At 54.0% G+C, this 21,947-nt stretch overlaps 1 protein-coding gene across 8 annotated transcripts in view; it reads right to left on the bottom strand.

Moving 5' to 3' along the window:
• LOC143820909 (SCO-spondin-like) overlaps positions 1–21,947 on the bottom strand; it is a 109,108-nt gene that overhangs the window by 57,872 nt on the left and 29,289 nt on the right. For all 8 annotated transcript variants that reach the window (XR_013225597.1, XR_013225596.1, XR_013225598.1 and 5 more), the window contains exons 28-48: positions 21,280–21,373; positions 20,480–20,880; positions 18,845–19,075; positions 17,737–17,943; positions 16,678–16,914; positions 15,140–15,262; positions 14,018–14,112; positions 13,281–13,518; positions 12,859–13,011; positions 11,280–11,420; positions 10,492–10,674; positions 10,244–10,394; positions 9,335–9,494; positions 9,167–9,221; positions 8,797–8,919; positions 5,539–5,757; positions 3,836–3,966; positions 3,370–3,511; positions 2,390–2,554; positions 1,411–1,594; positions 754–808 (exon numbers count right to left, since the gene is read on the bottom strand). Coding sequence is in view for 4 of the 8 variants with exons in the window: in XM_077304264.1 (XP_077160379.1) it covers positions 754–808; positions 1,411–1,594; positions 2,390–2,554; positions 3,370–3,511; positions 3,836–3,966; positions 5,539–5,757; positions 8,797–8,919; positions 9,167–9,221; positions 9,335–9,494; positions 10,244–10,394; positions 10,492–10,674; positions 11,280–11,420; positions 12,859–13,011; positions 13,281–13,518; positions 14,018–14,112; positions 15,140–15,262; positions 16,678–16,914; positions 17,737–17,943; positions 18,845–19,075; positions 20,480–20,880; positions 21,280–21,373 (3,488 nt within the window). In the remaining 4 variants the exon portion in view is untranslated. The remainder of the gene's footprint in view (positions 1–753; positions 809–1,410; positions 1,595–2,389; positions 2,555–3,369; positions 3,512–3,835; positions 3,967–5,538; positions 5,758–8,796; positions 8,920–9,166; positions 9,222–9,334; positions 9,495–10,243; positions 10,395–10,491; positions 10,675–11,279; positions 11,421–12,858; positions 13,012–13,280; positions 13,519–14,017; positions 14,113–15,139; positions 15,263–16,677; positions 16,915–17,736; positions 17,944–18,844; positions 19,076–20,479; positions 20,881–21,279; positions 21,374–21,947) is intronic.

Here is a 21,947-nt window from a genome sequence, read left to right as displayed (position 1 = left end):
GTCTTTTCCAAAGACAAATACATTGAAGAAAAACCTGTCCATAACCTTCATGGTGAGACAGAACCTCCATGTACAGATGCAGTTGACCTCTGTGTTTCGCTTGTGAGCACAGTGCCCACCTGACAACCCAGCTATTTATTAATTTCAGGACTTTGCATGCCGCCTATCCAGGCTCATGACCCATATGGCTTGGCAGTAACACCAATATCACAAAATCATTAAAATGTTAATAGATGATCAGTATAAGAACAAAAGAAGCCATTAAAACAAAGTCAGGACATAAAGACAAATAACACGGAGCCTAAAATATATTGCTAAACCTGTTCCAGACCAGAAATGAAGCTCATTATTCCTACTTTTGAAATAATCAAAGCTGCATGTGTAGAAGTCTGAAAGTGGCCCTACAGTTCAAGCATCTGGAAGACAGAGCCCTCTTTGGCCCACACTTGGTCAAGCCATACACATCTTTGTGGACTAACTCAACATGGTGCCATGATCTCAGAAAGGAATTCGGAAGAGAGAGGAGGAGACAAAGATTCCCCCAGCACGCAGTCAGGTGTGCGTGCATGGAGGGAGATTGCCCAGCCCACCTGGCCATAATCCTAATCCTAACCCTAGGCCATATGCAATTGGTAGCCTGAACAACAACAACAAAACTATGCCATGCCTCCCTTCTGTTTGGTATTCTCTGGTAAACAGACATTCTCAAAAACAGGTGTCCCCCCCCCCCCCCCCCAGTCCTCAGCGTCATACCTGAGTTGCATAGGACACAGACGGCTTCCATGGCTGCCTCTCAAGGGTCCGTGGACTGAAAGAAACATTGCAGGCAGGCGTGAACCTTCTCATGGCAATTAAAATGGCAGTGTGTAAGCCCTGTGGATGGGGAAGCTCTGGGAGAAAATGGAGGAAAGTGCGCAGAACTCGCCCACATGGGGAAGCTCTTGTCCCCAACATGCACCCCCTGCAATTGCATCAGTGAGGGAAGTGCTTGTGGCGCAGTGTGCTACACAAAACCTGGACCCTGGCACACAACTGGCTTTCCTGGACATCTCAGCTTTTAAGAGTCTTGCTGGGGGCCAGTTCTAGGGTTGCCAGCCTCCAGGTGGGCTCTGATGTTCTCCAGACTACAGAGATCAGCTCCCCTGGAGAAAACGGCAGCTTCGGAGGGCGGACCCCATGGCATCACATCCCTGTTGAGTTCCCTCTCAGTCCCAACTATGCTTTCCCTAGGCTCCACCCCAAATCTCCAGGAACTTCTCAACCCAGAGCTGTCAATCTTAGCCCAGCTATCAGGGGTTGAGGAAGGTCTGGCTGAGTTGGCGACTTTACTGTTCACAGTGACCTCTGTCTCCCAGCCGTTCAGCAGGTTGTGGCCAGAGAATCTATGCCGCTTGTTTGCTTAATAATTACCTGATGGTGCTCACTGGAGGAATTTTGGTTCCAGGGATGCAGCCAATCTCATCTGTGGCATCTGGGCAATGAGCAGCCCCATCACATCTCTGGGTTGCCTCAATGCAGATGTTGGCTAAGGCACAGTGGAACTGGGAGGGCAGGCAGGCCCGCTGGAGGGCAGGCGCCAGCGATGGGGCAGTTCCTGGCAAGGGGGCACAGAACAGAGAGCAAATGGTCGAGGAGGCCATGGACCAGCTGAGTGCAATAATGATCCCCAAGTGCCAGAAAGGGGATTCTTCTCCATGGAGCTCCCCGCCAGTCTACCGTGCCCAACTGGAACAAACAAAAAGTGTGTTAATAGGCACACAAAATGGCCTGCTGGCCACAACTGTATGCAAGGGATATGTTCCCCAGGAAATGTCTTATACAAAGAGGTGGAAGCACAGGATGTGTGTGTGTGGGGGGGGGGGCAGGGAGGTCTTGCTGTAAACAAAATTTTGTTTTGGATCCTGCAATAAATAGAAAGGATTTTTGTTAGCATGACTTTCTCATCTGCTCCATGACATGGATGGTGGAGGCAGCAGCCCAGCATGCTTGTACGTAGTGCGTGCACACTATATATATCTTTGTGTTGTGACAAAATGCCCCCCTTTTCTCTTTTTGGGCGAGTCACAAAATAAAGCAGGCTTTTTCCCTCTGAGCTTTGGGGAGAGGGGAGGGAACATTAGTGCACTTGCTCACCTTCCTCCAAATGAATTTTGAGTTAACTGACCCTCTTGCAGCCAGGGCACTGGGCAGCAGGTGGCCTAGAGGCTGGGCCGGTGTAAGGCAGGATTTCTAAACCAGGGTTTCATGAAACCCTGGAGTTTCTTGATGTACATGGAAAACGTTTTGCATGAACAACAGGGAAAAACATTTATAAAGGAGTCCTTGGGTCTTGCCCATTCCCCCCCCCCGCCCCATATTCTTGGGCCCCAGAATGAGGGCTGCTGCTCACCACAGCGGAATTCATCAGAGAAGTCCCCACAGTCATTGACTCCATTGCAGATGGCGCCATCAGGCCCTGCGGGGATGCAGTGACCGTTCTGGCACTGGAACTCGCCTGTCCGGCAAGGCCTCTCTCCTGGCCCTCGCGAAGGGGTGACCGGAAGCTCTGGAGACACTGTGGAGGGCAGTTGTGGTTTGTGAGATAAAACAAGTCTCGGTCAAAGGTTATAGAGAGTCAGCCATTAGGGCTGGCTGGAGGGGCCGGCTAGTAGACTTAGGTTCAGATTTCCACTCTGCCATGAAGCCCCTCAGGAGATGAGGTGCAGCCCTCAACTAACAATTGCTGGCAGACTTGGAGGGGTGAAGTTACTCAAACAGTGCTCCACAAGGGCCCTTATGGCTGCAGAAGTAGAAGAGACGTCAGTTTTCTAGTCCCTCCCTTTTTTACAACACTGAGGACTCAAAAAGCTGGACAAAATAAAACACACAAAATTTCAAAGCAAGCAAAAAAATGCAGCATATGAGTATGAAGGGAGGGGCAATTCCAACAACACCTTCCAGTTTTTAAGGGCAACCCAAGAAAAATGGTCGAGGTTTCAATGTCAAAACAACAGCACCATAGGATGGGTTCTTCCGTTCTTTAGATAGGTACTGCAAATCTTTGTGCTGCAGATTCTACTGGATCTGTCTGAACAGGCTGGCACAGACTACAGGGCGCATTGCCAAATGGAGGACTCACCGAAGCCACCATTTGCAACCCAGATGCAAGAGTTGGGAGGGGGGGCCTGGTGATGGGATTGGCCTGCAGCCCACTTTGAGAGTGATCATAAGAACATCAGAAGGGCATCCTTCTTGTTCCTCCTTCAACACACCGCATGTCTGTCTCTATTTGGTAGCTACATCTTCTGTCTAGAGAACACTGCCGTCCCTTTACTTCCTGCCCCCTCCCTACTTCCACCAGGCAGATGAACTTGAGTCTTGGGATCCCACCTTTCCCACAGCCCAGCAGCTCCATGCGCAAGAAGATCCCATTGTGGAAGTCGTGAGGCAGGATGCGGACATGCCGGGCGAGCATCATGTGCTGGAAGGTCCGCACCACAGGAGTTGAATCATCTGAGTTTCCTTGGAATAGCTAGGCAGAAGTGGAGGAAGACTGAGGACTCTGGTATTGTTAGACATGCCTGTCCAGCCTGCATGCTCCAAGCACATCTGTGCCCAGGACAAGATCATCCAGAACTCCCACAAGGCCTCAGGCTGTTCCCTCTGCCTAAACATGCCCTCCCCACCATGTACTAAACATCACTCACCAATGCCAAATATAGCAAAACATTAGAAAGACAGGAACACGTCTACAAAGACCCTACAGTTCCCTGACGATACATTCCTGCATGAGACAGCTGTCAACAGCCACTCTCCACCCTCCCTCCTCCCATGCACCCTCAAGGTTATGTGGCACCTTTGGCTTATGTGCAGCACCCAAGGGGGACATCTCAAAGTAGTCATGCCATCTCATGCCATCTGGACTGAACTGCAGGAAGAAGCTGGTCACGTAGGCATCAGAAGAGCTGGCCCCTTGTACCACTATCCCTGCAGGAGGACAGAACGGGGCACAACTGCTGTTGTCCAGGCAGTTCCCGATTTGACCATCTCTGGGTAGAAGGGAAACCCCAGGAGGAAGTGTTGTGGGGGGTTCCCTTTCCCTGTAGATTTGCCCATGGAGCCAGTGCTGGAACTCTTGTGTGAAAACTAAGACACTGTGGGGTCAGGAGCACAAGAGGCTGCTGCTGGGGCTTCCTGGAAGTTGGGTTAGGAGCTCATCAGAACAGCCCAGCATTCCCTTTCACACAGTGGCCAATGGATGCCCCCAAAAGACCCATGCTAGAACCACTCTGGCCCTGATCCATCCCTAATGCGGTCTTCTCATTAGGTGGGGATCCTGCATATCCTCTGAGCAATGCATCCATAGATGATAGATTGCAAAATTCAGTGTCTTTTCTCCAGGTAAGGGTCAAGCAGGCATAATGGGTGCATAGCAGCAAGAAGCTGCTCCAGCAAACCAAACCCTTCTCTGTCCATCCATAAGGTAGTAATGAAAGCTATCTGCAGCCTCCATTTGCCTTGGGCACATGCAGGAAGAAGAAGGGGTTTGATAATTCAGCCAGTTTGGTGTAGTGGTTAGGAGTGCGGACTTCTAATCTGGCATGCCAGGTTCGATTCTGCGCTCCCCCACATGCAACAAGCTGGATGACCTTGGGCTCGCCACGGCACTGATAAAACTGTTCTGATTTCAGGGCTCTCTCAGCCTCACCCACCCCACAGGGTGTCTGTTGTGGGGAGAGGAATGGGAAGACGACTGTAAGCTGCTTTGAGCCTCCTTCGGGTAGGGAAAAGCGGCATATAAGAACCAACTCTTTTTCTTCTTCTTCTTCAGTATGAGTGCCCCTTTAAGGAGGTGAAGCCCCTAGCAGCTGGTTCATTACCCTAAAGTCTACTGTTCACACATGAAACCGTATGATACTGATACTGAAACCGCATGATACTGATCATTTGGCCTATAAAGGTCAGTATAGTCTCCTCTCCTGACTGCCAGGGTCTCTCCACAGTCTCAGGCAGAGGTTTTCCCTTCCCCTCCTACCTGGTCCTTTTAATGGAAGATGTCAAGGTCAGATGCCAGAGCCTCTGCCACTGAGTCATGGCCCCTTCCCAAAGCCTCTTGTTAAGGGCCCCTCTTGAGCTTCAAAAACATTAAATAACTTTAACAAGCCAGATCAATTTTTTAAAAAAACAGAGCATGCAAAAGGAGAATACTTTAAATAAAATGTCTCTGCGGTATACCTCTGAACACAAAGGCTTTAAACCTGTGATGAATACAATTGAGCTTCTGCCAGCAGCAATTAGAGTCCTCTTAACAGCACTGACCCCAATCTCCATGCTAGGCCAATGAATCAAAGTCCCCCACCAGCTGAGGATGTGCCCCCCCCCCCCCCCCGCATATACAGCTCCTCATTCTGCTGTAATGGCCTTGCCATAGTGTCACTGCAGGAAGAGGAAGGAGTGTCTACCGGTAAGGGGCACCCTATGGATACTAGATGGACAGGTGAGGCTGGTACCTGATTCAGACCACCCCACCCCCAGCAACCCTAATGACTAGTCACCTACCTGTAAGATTTCTGGGCTCTCCTAGATCCACATGCAAGAACGGGGGCCGGGAGAGCAGCTCGGGATACACATCTGCTTGGGGGCCCCACCCCTGCAAATCCGAGTGTGGTAGGACACGGTTGAGGCGAGCAGCATGCGCTGGGTTCTCTGGCAGCTGTGAGGAGGCACTGAAGCTGGCATCTGGCAAGGAGACAATGCCCAGCGGACTGTAGCACAGGTCTGCAGCAGAAAGAGAGGGAAAGCCCAGGGTCAGGACAGGAGGGCCTCCAGCATCGGCAAGACTCCTTGGGAAAACTCTTCCTGTGTCTGGAGTAATGCCGTCTACCCAAAAAGTCACCCCAGTATTTCAGTCATCATGATTGGCCTCTTTCTCTGCTCAAACCCAGACTGGGGGATGAGCCGGAAACTCCAACCACAGGGGACGTGGAGACTCACGTATGCTAATGACTCTGGCCGTGGGAAGTCAGCCACCCACCATCGCCTACCCTGCCCAAATGTCATGCCCCAAATGGAAGAGGCTGCTATGGCTGGAAGCAGGAAGGGCTGGACGGCCTGGGGTGGGAGAGCACAGACTCTTCTGAAGGGGGAAAGGTACACGTTCTGCCCACAGAGGAGGAGTTCACGAAAAGCCTTCCTGCTGTTCTGCAGCCAAGCCATATCTTACATATCACCTCTCTTTAAAGAGAAGACAGTGAGAGGTTTTCTGCATATATTTCACTTAGCCCTCCACAGATTTGCCAGCACAGATACTTTATTCAGTCTTCATCTGGAATATCAAAATCCTGACAGACTTTCAAAAAGCTCAACATTGTCCCCCTTCTGATATTTAGGGAATTTCTTTTGTTCAATAGCAGTCCTTTCCTCATATCTGTGAGGTTGTGGCAGCCCAGCTCTTATCTCCTGTAATCTTAAATTAAACGCCTCTCAAGTCCCTGTTCTTTTTTGTTGCTGTTCCACTGTAGCCAACTCTGTTTCTTGTTCAATTTTGGCTTTCTCAGCTTCTGCCTTACTTCTTGCTAACTCCTTCTCCTTCTTTGCTCCTATTTTTTCTACTTCAGCTGGGATTCTCCTCAGGAGCTCCACCGTCTGCCTCTTTTGTTTTGTGCCCTGGGGCGGGGAGGTGCCAACTGAAATTCCTGAAGTAAAATATTTGATTTTTTTGAAATATTCCTTTTTCCCTCCCAATATTTATGGTGGGACTAGCCAACCGTGGGTTTATTTTGAATCGCAGCCGTCACGGCGTCTTCTCCCTTGCGACCCAAGTATGATGGAAGGGGCAAGGGAGCCAAGGCACACAGCGGTCTTCTTTTTAACAATAGGAAATTGAACTTTGTTAACCAGGTGGATATTTCTTAAATAAACAAAGTTTGAAGAGACTACTGTGAAGCAACTTTGCATTTTGTTCCTTTGGGAAAGCGGCTCAGCCTTGAAGCCATCCCCCCAGATGAACACAGCCCCCTGCCCCCCCCCCGGGAATGGTCCTCTCACTGCCCCTTCTTCCTTTCTTGGCCCCCTTCTCTCCCCAGGAGACCCTCCCCTCCTCCTCCTCCTCAGCCTGCCCCAATCTTCCCTCAGGCTCTTTTCCCGCTCTTTCCCTGGCCCCGCCCCTCCTCAGCCTGTCCCTCCAGAACGCGGGGGGGGGGGGTCAAATGCCCCCCCCCCGTCACAGGGGGGCTGCCACCGACCGCGGCAACGTCCCTTCTGGGGCCCCAAGGATGCTGGCAGGGAACTGAGACTCCCAACGTTGCCCTTTTTAGCCACATGGAAGTTTCTCCTGCTGTTCCTGCTGGGCAGCCTGGTAGCGTCTTGTATTTTAAGCAGTTCTTAATTTTTCCCACCTGGCCCCTTATAACCACAAAAGGGTTTCTGAACCGGCTGGCAGAAATAAAGCACCCACTTTTTGCCTTAGGTCAGGGGTAGTCAAACTGCGGCCCTCCAGATGTCCATGGACTACAATTCCCATGAGCCCCTGCCAGCGAATGGGAATTGTAGTCCATGGACATCTGGAGGGCCGCAGTTTGACTACCCCTGCCTTAGGTGGACAGTTTTTACCTCACAGGGTAAACCGCTGACTCTCTGGCGAATAACGTTAAGCAGCAGCGGAACTTTATTAACTGGATGGCTGTTCTTGAATAAAAGGCGTTCCAGAAGATTCCTGTGAAGCAGGTTTTGCTACAAAGAGAATTGTCCTTTTCCCTCTGGGAAGCTTCACGGCTGCCCTCAGGCGAACAGCTTCCCCCGGGGCTCGGGAGGGCTCCTCTCTCAGACACCGGCTCCCTTCCAATCGGGGCTGGGAAGGCTTCTTTCCCCAGAGGACTCTTCCCCCACTGGGCACCAGGGTTTGGGTTTCTTCCCCCAAACTCCTTCTCAGCCTGCCCCTTCTTTGCATCCTGCCTGAATGCCTGAAGAGACCACGCGTGCCGTTTTTATTCCTTGAATACATCTTCTTATACTTGGAGCCCTCTGAACCCGGTCTCTGGAGATGCAGCAGCCTATTCTGTCTTGCCAACTGAAGTGTGGTGCCAGGGAGGGGCAGTGGGGCAGGGTGACATGGCTGGGGTGTGACAGCTCAGAACTGCAAGGCAGAACTGGCCGATCACCTCTGTGCGAGCTTGTAGGAGGCAAGTGGGCAAGTTCCCAATGGCAGTACAAGCACAGAGGGTGCACAGAGGGTGCAACATGCAGCTTTCTTTAGCGAAGATCCTGTCAGAGTCACCGGTGGCAGCAGTTGCTCCCCAGTCTGGTTTTGGGAGTGAGGGGAAGGGACGATAACAAGGGACAGCTGCGGGGGTTTTCAACCTCCCAGGACAAACCTGAAGGGAAGTCTCAGCAGCCCCCTCCTCCTTACATCTCACCTTCCCTGCCCCCCCCCCCCCGGTGTTCCATCCATCTCAACCTTCCCAAGATCTCTAGCCCTGATCCCACCCAAAAGCCTCTGGGAGGTATCAATGCCTGAGTGTCGCGGCTCCCTTGGCCAGACTCTCAAAAGCTCATCCTCTGAAAATCATGCTGGCCTCTCAGGGGCTAAGGGATTTACTCTGGCTCTTCTGCAGCACAGCAACCAGACTGCCCTTTCAAGCATTTTTTTGGGGGGGAAGTGTGGAGCTGGGTGTTTGAATGGATCCCTGGTGCTGCGCAGAAAGTGGTAGGCAGGCGCATCATGCGCCTTGAGGCAGCTCCCAACCTTCTAAAGAAGCATAGACTCCTCCAGCACACAGCTGAACCGAAAGGGGTGGGCTTGGTACTGCAGAGACTCACCGCCAAGCGGGGGCAGAGGGAAGGTGCTGAGCGGCACAGGGGTGGTGATGACAACTGGGCTGGCCCCACTGGGCCCCAGGGGTGTGGCGGCTGACCCAGTGGGTGCTGCTGTTTGGTTCTCACCTAAAAAAGACAAGGAAGTCAAGACAGAACCGTCATTCTAAACCCCAGAGCTACCAACCCTGTGGGGCATTTAGAGCTCCTGAGAGCATTTGGGATTTCAGGCAACTCCTGTGCCACTCTTGCAACAGCCACCAAGGGATAAATGTTTTATGCAGCATCCCAAACCAAGATGTCCTTGTCAAAGGGAAACAGGGACCCGCTGGGAGCCCCGCCACCCTGTCCCACCCTCCCAAGCGGAGGCACTCACCAGCTTCCCGGCAGTAGCAACATGCCTCTCCTTGGCCCTCCACTAGAACTCGGCCCTGCAAGAAGACGGGTCAGTGAGGACAGGCTCAGAGGCACCGTGCCTTATCAGCCGAGGGGTCTCAGGGCCACGGAGGTTTCTGTTCTGGCAAGGGGGATGCCCTGCACTCACCTCCGGGCAGGCCACGGTGCTGTAGGGGCAATACTGGGAGCACTGCACAGTCAAGTTCGGCAGGCACTGGCACACTCGGCACTGTCCTGATCGCCAGCGGTCGCTGATAGCGTGGGTCCGGCCGTGGTGCTCACACTCCTCACATGGCTCTGTCTCACACCTGAGGGAGGGAGGGAGGGAGGGGGGGAGGGAGGAGGGTTAATACGAGGGTGGCCACTGGACTTCTCCTGGAATGGCAACAGGTTTCTAGACAGCAAAGGTCTCCTGGAACAACCAGCAGCTTCAGGGGGGATCTCTGTGATATCACATCCCAGTTGAGTTCTCCTTTCCCACATCTCTGCACTCCCTAGGCACCACTTCCAAAGCTTCAGAGTTGGCAATCCCAGTTAGTACATTTGAGTCCACAGCCGGGGAGGGGTCCTGCCCTGATTCTGAGCATTTCCTGCAACTTGTTCTGTCCCCCTCATTCTAGTCTCTGCATCTATCTATCTATCTATCTATCTATCTATCTATCTATCTATCTATCTATCTATCTATCTATCTATCTATCTATCTATCTATCTATCTATCTATCTATCTATCTATCTATCTATCTATCTATCTATCTATCTATCTATCTATCTATCTATCTATCTATCTATCTATCTATCTATCTATCTATCTATCTATCTATCTATCTATCTATCTATCTATCTATCTATCTATCTATCTATCTATCTATCTATCTATCTATCTATCTATCTATCTATCTATCTATCTATCTATTTGAACTGTGCCATGCAGACACGGTCTGCTCATGCAATGCCTGCAGCACAGATCCCACCTCTGCTCCTTCAGGGAACACCCTCAGCTTGCAGGAGTGGCGAGAACCAAAAGGAGAGCCTTGCCCCCCCCCCCCCGTGGACTCACCTGCGGGCCTTTCGGTAGATGCCCCGGCATTGGCGCCCATTCCCATGCTTGCTGGGGTTGTTGGGGCTGCGGAAGGACCACTGGATGCTCTGCACTCCGCAGGGGCCCAGACAGTCGCCCCAGGGGGACCAGGACGACCAGCCACAGTTCACTGGGGAAGGGGAGGAGAGCATGACCATCTGCCCCTTACTGAGACAAGCTCTTCCCACACTGAGGAGGAGCCAAAGGGGAGAACCGGCCCTGCCCACCTGTGCACTCAGGGTTTTGCCGGCAGCGCTTCATCTGCCCTTCCTGGCACGTGCAGATCCGGCAGTTCACCTTCACCAGCTGGCCAGGCCAGTACCGGGCACCCTCCACCTGGCAAGGGCACTCCCGCGGGCGCACACAGCGCTGCTCACTATCCAAAAGCAGCCCTTCGGGGCACCAACAGCCTGCAGGTTGGTGGGAGACACAAGTGGAAGACTAAGTTGGGAAACACAGCAATGGAGGGAGGGAGGGAGGCACCTTGCGTCTGGCAGGTGCTCTTCTGCTTGGTGGGGCCTTCCCTCCAGGAGCCTTCCTTAATTGCTGCTTTTATGTCTTTTAAGTGTTTTAACGGTACCTGTTGGGGGCTATTTGATCTTAATGTTTTTTGGTGGCCCAAATAAGAGCAACAGGGTGAGATACATATTTTGTAAACCATCCCAACATCTGTTTTCCAATTCCCTTTGGTGTTTGGGTCAATCAGGGCTCTGGTGCCAGTATCAGGCACATAACATCTGCCCCCGATGCCCTTGTGAAGAGCACAAGATGACCCATGGCAGGAAATCATTAATCGAAAGGAGAAGCTCACCTCCAGCCCACAGGAGATCCTGCACAGCCAAAGGGCTAGAAAGCAAACTCAAGAGCAGAGTGTCTCACCCTTAGGTGTGTCTCACCACCCGAAGCAGACCCAGGACATACCCAGCCCTGGATTTCCCTACACCTCTTCTGGTTCCAGCTCAGCAGCCTCCCTGCTGGGGCTTTGCATGCCCAATGCTTCCCTTCTCCGCCTCACCTGGGCTGCAAGGCCGGTCCTTCTTGCATCTGGTGCGGCTGGAGAGCTCTACGCAAGAGGTGGGGCACGGAGCACACTTCCGGTTCACCAGCTCTCCAGGGCAGGCGGAAGCATTGCGGCATCCTTCCAGCTGGCATGGCTCTGGAGATGGGGGTGGGTGGGAGAGAGTGCTGAGAGGCTGCCTGCCCCCTCTTAGTTTATGGGGGGGGGGTTGCAAACCAAGGAAGGCAGAAAATAGGAGGGGAAGTCTAGAGGAGGGAGAGGTTAACTTCTGACATCTGATGAGATCAGATTAGCCGGGGTCACCCAGATCAGGGCAGGCATTCCAAGGTGGTTGGGCACTGCCTGCCTCATCGAATCATAGACTCCTACTGTTTGAAGGGACACACAGCCTGCATCCAGGATACAGATCTATCCAGTTGGTGCTTAAAGTCTGCCAGTGAGGGGGAGCTCCCCACCTCCTCAGGTAGCCCATTCTGCTGCTGAACTACTCTGTGAAACCTTTTTTCTTGATATCTAGCCAATATCGTTCTCCATGTAGTTTAAACCCATTACTGTGGGTGCTATCTTCTGCTACCCACAGGAATCTTTCCCTCCCCTCCTATAAGTGGCAATCCTGCCCGTTCTCAACCTCCCATTCTCCAGGCTGAACATTCCCAAGTCCCTCAGCCTTTCTTCACAGGGCTTGGTCCCCAGGCCCCGGATCATCCTTGTCGCTCTCCCCTGAACCCTCCCCATTTTGTCCATGTCCTTTTAGAAGTGAGGCCTCCCGAACTGCACGCAGGGCTCCAGGTGGGGTCTGATCAATGCAGCGTACCATGTGACTAGGACACCTTGTGATTTTGATGCGATGCCTCTGCTGATACAGCCCAAGGCTGCATTCGCCTTCTTTACTGCCGCATCCCACTGTCTGCTCACATTTATCTTACAGTCCACAAGTGCCGAAGACCATGTTCATACACACTGCTTGCCAGAAGTGTAGCTCCCATCCTCTGTGCAGCACCCCCAGGTTTCCTTGGGGGTCTTCCAGCTAAGGACTCTGCAAGGCTGACCCCACTTTGCTCCTGAGAGCGGGAGAGCCAGGCCCCCCAGGTCAGGAGCACATGTAGATTTGGGGGTGGGCGTAGGGTGCTGTGAAGTGGCAGCAGACTCACAGAGGCTCCACACTTGGGCTCTCAAGACAAGAGATGCTCAGGGCTGGTCTGCCACCTCCTCCATCTGCATGGGGATCCCAGACTTCCTTAGGGGTCTCCCAGCCAAAAACTAGCCAAGGCGGACCCTGATTATCCCCCAGGATCTGAGGAATGCAGGGTAGTCTGGGCTAAATGGAATTTTGTGGGGGGGGCAGCATCTTGCTCTAGCTGTGCTGAGCCTACCCCCCACCCCGCACCCCAGCAAAGCAAAGCAGCCCCATGCCCTCAGTTAACTCTGGGGCAGAATGCCCACCAGGGCGATGTGGAGGGGAGAGGAGCACTTTGGCCCCAAGAAGAAGGGTCATCAACTGCTTCACCACATAAGGGCTTTTCTTCCTCAAGGAGCAGCTGGGCTCTCTCCTGCCTTGCTCCCCTCACTCACTCACTGATCTCAATGGCGCTGGAGGAAGCTTCCGGCATCTCTGTGCAGTGGCGGCCCCCGTTCTGGGGAGGCAAGCAGTCCCGGCGTCGCACCACCACCCCGCGGCAGTCCCAAGTACAGTTTGACCACGCCGTCCACTCCGTCCATGTGCCGTCCACTGTGGAACAGGGAGGGGCAGAGCACGTGCAGTGACCTTGATGGCTTCACCCAAGCAGGCCATCGGGGGCCGCCAGAGCTGGCCATGCGTCTTTAAACACAGCAACGTCCCTGTCCAGAGTGGGCAATGCCAGGCACAGCCAGCTGAGCCCCCCCCCCCACCTTGTAGGCAGATGGCTCCACTCCCCAGTTCCTACCGACAGTAGCCCTCTGGGCTTGGCCTATCCTGGGCCAGCAAAGAAAGAGTGCTTCTCGCTGCACCCCCCTCACCTGGGCAGGCCACCACAAAGCACTGCTGCGCCTGGCTCTCCTCGCCCAGGCAGTGGCGCAGGACGTCGTCCGCTCGCCGCGTGCAGCTCCTCCGGCGGACCTGGAGTCCGGTCCCACAGGAGCGGCTGCAGGAGCTCCAGGGGGCCCAGGGGGCCCACAGGCCACAGTCCCACTCGTCTGAAGGAAGCCAGCCAGAGGCCTTGCTGCCATCCGCACAGTCGGCCAGGCCGTTGCACACCTGTGTGAGGGGGGGAGGCTGGATGGGAAGGTGAGGCTGGCAGCCTGGGAGTGGGGAGCTGGGGTCGGGGACAGGCTGCAGCGTGCGAAGGATCAGCTGTCCTTGGAAGAAGGGGGCAGTAGGGGTACCAACCTCCAGGTGGGGTCTGGAGATCTTCTGGGATTTCAACAGCTCTCCAGGAGACAGAGATCAGTTCCCCTGGAGAAAAGGGCTGCTTGGGAGGGTGGAGTCAGTGGCACTAAGCCCCACTGAGGCCCTTCCCCTCCTTAGGTTCCACCCTCAAAGTATCCAGGCATCTCCCGACCCAGAGCTGGCAGCCCTTGTGGGCAGGCAGCAACTCTATTGAGAGCCAGGCCTTGTGTGGATTCTGAATGAGCCCCCCACCCCACCCCGGCCCTGAAATGGAGAAAGGCCCCAAGAGCATTGAGGAGCTGTTTCTCTGGGGCCAGAGGAACCCAAACAGAAGGGCCCGAAGCCCACCTCCACCCCGCAAGCCTACCTGTTTAAAAGCGATGCAGCCGCCGTCCCCACAGGAGTATTCTCTGCAGGGCCCCTCTGTCCTGACCCTCTCGCCTGGGGGAGCCACAGGGCTTTCTAGGGGGTTGCAAGAAGCAGCTATGAGAAGCAGAAGAGCCAAGCAAGCAGGACACGTCCAGAATTTGACCCTGCATGTGAACACAGCTCTCCGGTCTGTCTGGCAAAGGCCTCTCCACATCCAAGCCAGTCCCCTCCCTGCCCCGTGGGCAACAGAAAGTTCTCCAAAGGATGCCCAGAGGAGTCAGAGGCTCCGGACAGAATTCAAGCATTTCAGCTCCGCAGAGGAGCCGGATTACTGTTGATGTTCCAGTCACAGCTGACTCAGCAAGACCCTTCAAGGGGTTTTCCAGGCAAGAGATGAAGAGAGGTGGTTTGCCCTGGCCTGCCTCTGGACAGCAGCCCTGGGCTTCCTTGGGAGGGCTAGCATGACACAGTGGTTCAAGGGTCAGCCAGGATCTGGAAAACCCAGGTTCAAATGCACACATGCCATGGAAGCTTGTGGGGTGGCTGCAGGCCAGTCACTTGCATTCAGTCTATCCTACCTCACAGGGTTGTTGTGAAGACAAAATGGGGGAGAGGAAAACAAAATAAGCCACTTTGGGGGAGAAAGATGGGGCATAAGTACAGTAAACAAAAAACCAAGTAAATAAATAAAAAGAACTCCAGGTACCAGCCCGGGCCATCCCTACTGAGCTTCCAAGAGCTGACCCCCCAGAGCAGGAGATGTAGTCCTACCCCACGGCATTCGGAATGCCAAGAGTGGGACTGGCAGGAAGCAGCAGTGGGAGAGGCCCAAAGCAAAGGAGGGGCACGTGTGTGCACCAGGGAGAGTGCAGAGGGCATCTAACTCCCACCCCTCCCAAGCAGCCCCTGCCATGCCCCTTCCAGCTAACTTTGCCAGAACTAACCATGCAAATTCCCCACTGGCAGATACTGCATACTGCCCGTGTGAATGCACAGCCCTGTCCAAAGCAGTCTCTGACTGAGCCAGACACTGGAGGAAGCAGGAGAGGTCAGGATGCCTGATATCCAGTTTAGCCAGTGACTCCCCACTCCACTGAGGGGTGGGAGGGGGGTTCCTTACCACAGGCCAGCTCATCGTCTCCCTGGGGGCAGTCGGGAGAACCGTCACACACCCTGGAGAGGTTGATGCACATGCGGTTGTTGCAGATGAAGAACCCTGGGCAGGGCGGGATCTGGGTGGAGCCTGTCCCAGGAGAGAAGCAAGGAGAGAGAAGGCAGCCAGTTGCTATGGGAATAGACCCGCACCCTCTCCCTCTCCCTCTCCCCAATGGGTAGACTGCAAGCTCCTCAGTCCAGGGATCTATTGTCCTTGGAATAGAAGAAGAAGAAGAAGAAGAAGAAGAAGAGTTGGTTCTTGTATGCCGCTTTTCCCTACTCTAAGGAGGCTCAAAGCGGCTTCCAATTGCCTTCCCCTTCCTCTCCCCACAACAGACACCCTGTGGGGTGGGTGACGCTGAGAGAGCCCTGATATCACTGCCCGGTCAGAACAGTTTTATCAGTGCCGTGGCGAGCCCAAGGTCACCCAGCTGGCTGCATGTGGGGGAGCGCAGAATCGAAGCTGGCATGCCAGATTAGAAGTCCGCACTCCTAACCACTACACCACTAACCGCTAATAGCATCAGGGACACCAGGAGGGCTCCAGAGCAAGCATCCTGACTGGCTGGGCAGATATGTCAAATCATTGCCTTGGCAGCAGCTGCTGCCACAAGACAAGGAGAGGATGCTGTGGCCACCATCGGGGTCTGGCTTTGCCTGCTGTGGCAGAATTGTGTAGTTGCCAACAGACTCGAAATGGCTGGGGACCCACCTCTGTGAACAGGTATATCTACAACTGCGATCGCTGGAGTGATCCCATTGGAGTTTGCTCTGTCAGTTCCACGGGGCCTGGAAACAGAGCTCTTCCCCCCAGCATTTGGTTGGGGCCAATGAATTCCCACATCTATAACAGCACAGGCCCCCCTCCCCAAGGATGCCCCCCCACACACACACACACACACTGGAAACCACCATCCGGAAGGTAGATCCAGAATTACGTAACTGGAACCACCCCACAGCCCCCAGGACTGCTGTTTGCCATCACTTGACCTTAGGGCCAGTCAGTTTCAATGCTTAATATTAATAGGTTTTAATAATGTCATATTAACTATGAAATGTTGTTTTTATTGCTTTACATATTAATTGTCATTTTGGAAGGGGCAGTGAATCAATCCTGTCCACAAATCAATGAAACCGAGTAAGCGTGTCCCGAGGTTCTCAGGAAACAAAAGGCAGAGGACAATCAGGGCAGGAGAATGACAAGGCTTTCCAGGATCAGATACCACTTCAGAAGGGGAGGGGGGGGATCACTTAGTTGAAAGAAACCGTCCAGTAGCAGCACATCCAAAAGATGCTTAGCTTTTCCCTTGATGCGACAGCATTCTTCAGGCCGAGGGTCAGGGAAGCATTCACATCTGCAACATCCTAAAATGGTACAGTCCCAGTAGGACTAGAGCATGCAGCCTGCCTGAATGCGAAGGAGGGACTGGTCATCGAGGACGGGGCACAGACTGCCCCTGCTCCCCCCAGACCCAGGTGTCCAGGGACCCCACAGCCACTTACCACAGGTGTCCGTGCTTTCGTCCGACTGGTCCTGGCAGTGGGGCACTCCATCGCACAGGCGGCTGTAGTGGATGCACTCGTTGGCAAGCTGGCACGGGAACTGGTCAAGGCCACACGGGCGGCTGCAGTTCAGCTCATCGCTGCCATCCAGGCAGTCGGCTTCGTCATCGCACACCCAGCCCCGTGGCTGGCACTCCCCACTGTGGCAGTGGAATTCATACTGGCCACAGGGCGGCCCTGCACAGGGAGGGAGGGAGGGAGGGAGGGAGGCAGAGCAGCCCCTGAACTCCTCTGCAAGGACCTGCTTCCCCGGCCTGCCCAGCAGACTCATCTCCTCCCGCAGCTCCCCTCGGAAGCGCTTCTTCCGTCCTCCACTGGTCCCCACAAGCCCCTTTCTCTGGTGCCTGCCCCTCTGAACCCACAACGCCGCCTTCCACTGAGTCAGACCCTGGCCTGCCAAGGACTGTGCCACTCGGGAAGGAGCCACGGCTGGGCCCAGGTTCAAACCCAGGGGTCTCCAGTAAAGGTAATGTGAAAGACCGCTAACTGAGCCTCTGAAGGGCTGCTCAGTCTGAGTTGACAAGGCTGACGCTGATGGCCTGATGATCTGACTCAACCTAAGACCGCTTCACACGAGTTCATCTGACTTTATACGTTTCCTCAGGCTGGCCGTGGCCCTCCAGGGTCTCAGGCAGAGAAGCACAGAGTTACTAGAGTCTGCTCTCTGGGCTAACATGGCTACGGAAAAGCTTTTAAGAGATCCGTCTGGAGAAACAAAGTCATTTTGGAAGATAGAGGAGGCCGTTCCCTGCACTGCACAAAGCAGAAGATGTGGCTCAGTGGTAGCGCATCTGCCTGGAGCATGCAGGAGGCCCCTGTTTCAATCCCAAATGCCTCAAATTAAACAGATGGCATCACAACGAAAGGCCTTTCCCCCATAACTTAGGGTCATCGATTAAGGCCAGGCTGGGCCTGGGTCTCAGGCCACTGTTCCAGAGGCCCATGCTGTGCAGAACAGAGAAGGAGCACTTCCTACCCAGCTGTACCGTGTCTTCTTACCCAGGGTCCTATCAGCCGATGCTGGGGGAGTCACAGGGAGACTGGAGGGACCTGTGGCCACCAGGGCTGTGGTCTGGGCCAGCCAACACTGAGCCGGGTTCTCATCAGCGCCGTCAGAGCAGTCCCGCACTCCATCACACACCTGTATGCGGCTCACGCAGATGCCATCTGGACAAGGCCACTGCCCAGGGGCACAGGTCACTTGGCCTGCAACAGGAGAAAGTGGAATGCAAACAATGGTCAGCCAACCTCACAGTTCTGCCATGGGGGGAACCCTCCTTCGTCAGCTGACCTCTGGCCTAGCTAACGGACATTGTAACCTGCCACAAGCCGGTCAGGGAGTGGCAGGGAATAAATCTACTACTACTACTACTACTAATAATAATAAAGGAAGCGGCCAGACGGACCACCCCACATCCATACCCTTCGGCTTGGAGGCCTATCTGAGCTCAACCAAACAACCTTCTGGGATAAGGGGAAGGCAGATTAACTCATCCCCAGAGAGCCCTTCCCTCACATCAGTCTTGCAACTGGAGGAATTAAGAAGTCTTCGAATATGGGATTAGGCCAAAAGCCTCTAAGAGGTCATCTCTTCGTTTGGACCATCTATGCCCACCTGTCTGCCCATGCAGGTGCCCAATGTGGCTTCAAACATATGGAAATGAACGAATTTTACACAGCTTAAAGGACGGACACACACCCCAAAAAATGTAAGGCTGCTTTGAGTCTAAGTTGCTCCTGGGGGAGGGGGGCAACAAAAATGACCCAACTTCTCCCACCAGCCCACAGAAGACCCTGCAATTGTTGGAGCTGCTTTCATCTGCAATCTGACCGAGAAAGGTGAGGAGAAGGAAGCTGGAGGGCTGGCCATGGGTAGGTGGTCCTCTTGGCAAAGAGGTGGCTAGAGATCGGACGGAGGGGGGGAGGGCCCTGCGGTAGCATTGGTGAGGAGGAGGAGGAGGAGGAACAACGCAAAGAGAGATGAGAGCAGATCCGAAAGCATGGCTGTGACTGAGGATAGGGCAAAAGCACCGTGGCTGAGGAGAAAAAGGGAGGGCGGAGACTGCTGAGGGAGTCCCGAAGAGCCGGCCTCGGAGGAGGAGCTCACCTGGGCAGAAGGCCTCGTCCGCTCCAGAGGGACAGTCCTGTTGGCCATTGCAGACCAGAGCTGGGGGGAGACACTGCCTGTCTGGGCACTGGAAGTGCCCCATGGGACACACGCAGTTCCACTCGTCACTGAAGTCTCCACAGTCGTCATGTCCGTCACAGCGGTGCAGGTATGCCAAGCAGCGCCCAACTGCGCACCGGAACTCGCCAGGCGGGCAGGCTGAGCCACAGCCTGAAAGGAGAGGAGAGCCCATTTAGCCAAGGCAGGCTGTCATTGGGGCAGAGACGCCTCCTTGGTGGCCCTAAGGGACCCGGCCGGCCTTCCTCTGTCACTCAGCCGGGACTGTTCTCCCCTCTCCCTGGCCAGCAACTAGTTCTTTGGGAGGGCGACTCTGAGGGAAGGGAGGGAGGCAGGGTGGTGGACTCAAAGCCCCCTCCTCTGAAAAAAGGCCACTCGCAGGCTCCAAAGAGAACCAAGCCTGAGCCTGGCGGCACCTGGAAGACCAACGTGGTTTTGTTCTGGGTAGGAGCTGGTTGGTCTTCCAGGCGCCCTGGACTCAGGCTTGGTTCTGCTGCTTCAGACCAACACCCCCCTACCCCCACCACCACCAGCACAAGAATTCCTGGTGATCCAACGAAGTAGAAAAGAAGAAAAAAGGAACCAACCCCTCCCCCCCCTGGTTTATTTTTTTAATGTTGTAGGTCAGGGGTCCCCAGCCACTTGGAGCCCATGGCACCTTTGGAATTCTAAAAAGAGAGAGAGAAAAGACAAGACAAGACAAGACAAGAAAAGGACTACACAGTAACAGTATAGTGGAGGCAAAAACATGTGTAGTTAGCTACTATCTCTGTCTCTCCTCTGCACGATCAAGTATTTTAATTCCTGAATAAACCTTTACCTACTCTTTAAAAATAGCATTTTGCCACTGGTTCTAAAACTGAACCTGATCCTTAAATAATTGGTTTGCCCACTGGTGACTCTTGAGGAGAATATAGAAAATGGGCCCATATGGAAATTCTTGTAACTAATAAATTAAACATTGTAAATTTATATAGCCCAAAGTCAATGTACCTTGTATAATGTCTTTTAATATATTCTGAATATGTTTTGTAGGGTCTCCCCTAATTGGGGCTTGTAAAATAGTGGTAATGTAATAGTAAAGGCACGATGATGACGTAATGCAATTATGATGTTATTTGGAACAGGAACTGTACTTAGCACAGGAAATAGTACATTAGCTTCATTTTAATATGTAATATTAAATATTAGTATATACTATATAAATTTACATTAAGTAAAAATGCTACTTTATTTTTCAGCTGAAGAAGCCAAAACTTGCAAAACCAATATTTGTGCCAAAATAGTAGTTAATAATTGTATCCTATGTCTTTAACTTATTAGGCTATAATAGCATGTATTTTATAAGGTTCCTTTAATGTGTTTGACAGCTTAAGGGAGGTGGAAAGCCAGCCTAACAATTGTTTGAATGAATGCTCACAGCCCTCGAGAGGGGCCCTCCCTTCCTAGCACTCGGGATCCATCCTGCCGGCCAGCAACCTGTTGTCCTGAGAAGGGGCCAGGCAGGGTCCCTCCACACAGGCTCCCTCCTGGCGGTCACTCCCCCCCCCCACTTGCCTGCCTCGTCAGAGTGGTCTGCAAAGCCACAGTCCAGCTCTCCGTCACAGACGTGCTCCTGGGGGATGCAGCGGCCATTGGAGCAGCGGAACTCGTGTCGGGCGCAGGTGGGTGTGGGGCAGTCCCTTTCGTCAGAGTGGTCCACACAGTCTGCAGTGCCATCACAGCGGTAGCCCCACGGGACGCACTGCCCACTGGCACACTGGTAATGATGTGGGGCACAGCTCAAGGCGCAGAACTCGTCCGAGCCGTCCCTGCAGTCGTCCTCGTTATCGCAGACCCATGCGCTGGGCACACAGCGCTCACCCGTGTGGCAGGCAAACTCTGTCTCGGCACAGTGGGGTGTGGTGGTGCAATGCTCCAGCGGCACAGTGCATTGCCACAGGCCTGCCTCACATGAGCTGTGGGAAGAACACACATCAGAGGGGCTGCAACATGCTCACCTTCCAGCCTCCTTCACAAAACATCTGGCCAAGAGGGTGTCTTGGGCTGAATTTTCTGCCGTGGGCTACCCCAAAGGGCCTGGTAGGAGCTGCCCATTAAGGAAAGCCTGGCTGCACAGCAGCTGTTCCATCCTTCCCCAGGCTGACCTCTGGTCTGTGCAGTGGGCACAAGTTCTGTGTCCCCCGGGTGCACACAGCAGGTTTGGGATCCAGCACTGAATGCGGCATGAAGAGCATGTCACGTCTGACATTCCTTACAGCCAGTTTCACTTCCTTGTGATCTCAGGAAGCGCAGCAGGGGCTGAGCAGGGGGACAAGGGAGGGCGGCTTGTGATATCCCCCTTCTTATGGACTTACCAGTTCCTGCACTCTTGCATCACCAGCGCACCCAGTGGAAACAAGGTGCCCTCCCAGTAACAGGGGCACTTGGCAGGGTCGATGCATCGCCCCTCTGGCAGAGAACAAGAGGGCACAGAGTCACGGCCTGACCGACTGCTCCACTTTTCCCCGTGACACCCCAGCCAAGCACACAGTCTCTCCCTCCCACTGAAGCGCTGGGGTCTCAGGAGGGACCCCAAGGCAGTGGCTGAGAGGGGGGATTGGCCCATGCTGGCCACTGCTCCGGGCCTGGTCTCGGGCACTCCCACTGCTGGGTGGGGCTTGCACATGCCGTTTCCCAGGGCTCTGGCCCACTGAGGGAGCTGCCTGGCCCATCGGGGGCTCTGAGGTGGGTCAGAGTCTGGCCCCCATATGACCCTGGCGCTAACAGCTCATGCCCCAAACTTTGTTGGCCTCTGCGGGGTTGCTGGATTCAAATCTAGCTGTTCTACTGCAGACCGCTGCTATCGGCAATGGGCACTAGCAAGGAAGGCCCTGTCTCAGGGGGCAGGCGAAGGAGACATGGCTGGCAACTGCACTGCTTGGGGGGCTCTGCCCTATGAGTTGTTCACAACTGGCCTGCGGGTCTAGGCAGCTGCCAGGAATTTCTAGGGGGTCATGGGAGCACAATAGTCAGTGGTGTGGAC

This window comes from Paroedura picta, chromosome 11 (genome assembly GCF_049243985.1).
Source record: "Paroedura picta isolate Pp20150507F chromosome 11, Ppicta_v3.0, whole genome shotgun sequence".
NCBI classification, from domain to species: Eukaryota; Metazoa; Chordata; class Lepidosauria; order Squamata; family Gekkonidae; genus Paroedura; species Paroedura picta.
Note: the sequence above shows the minus strand (reverse complement) of the source record. Positions and strands in the feature narration are given on the sequence as shown.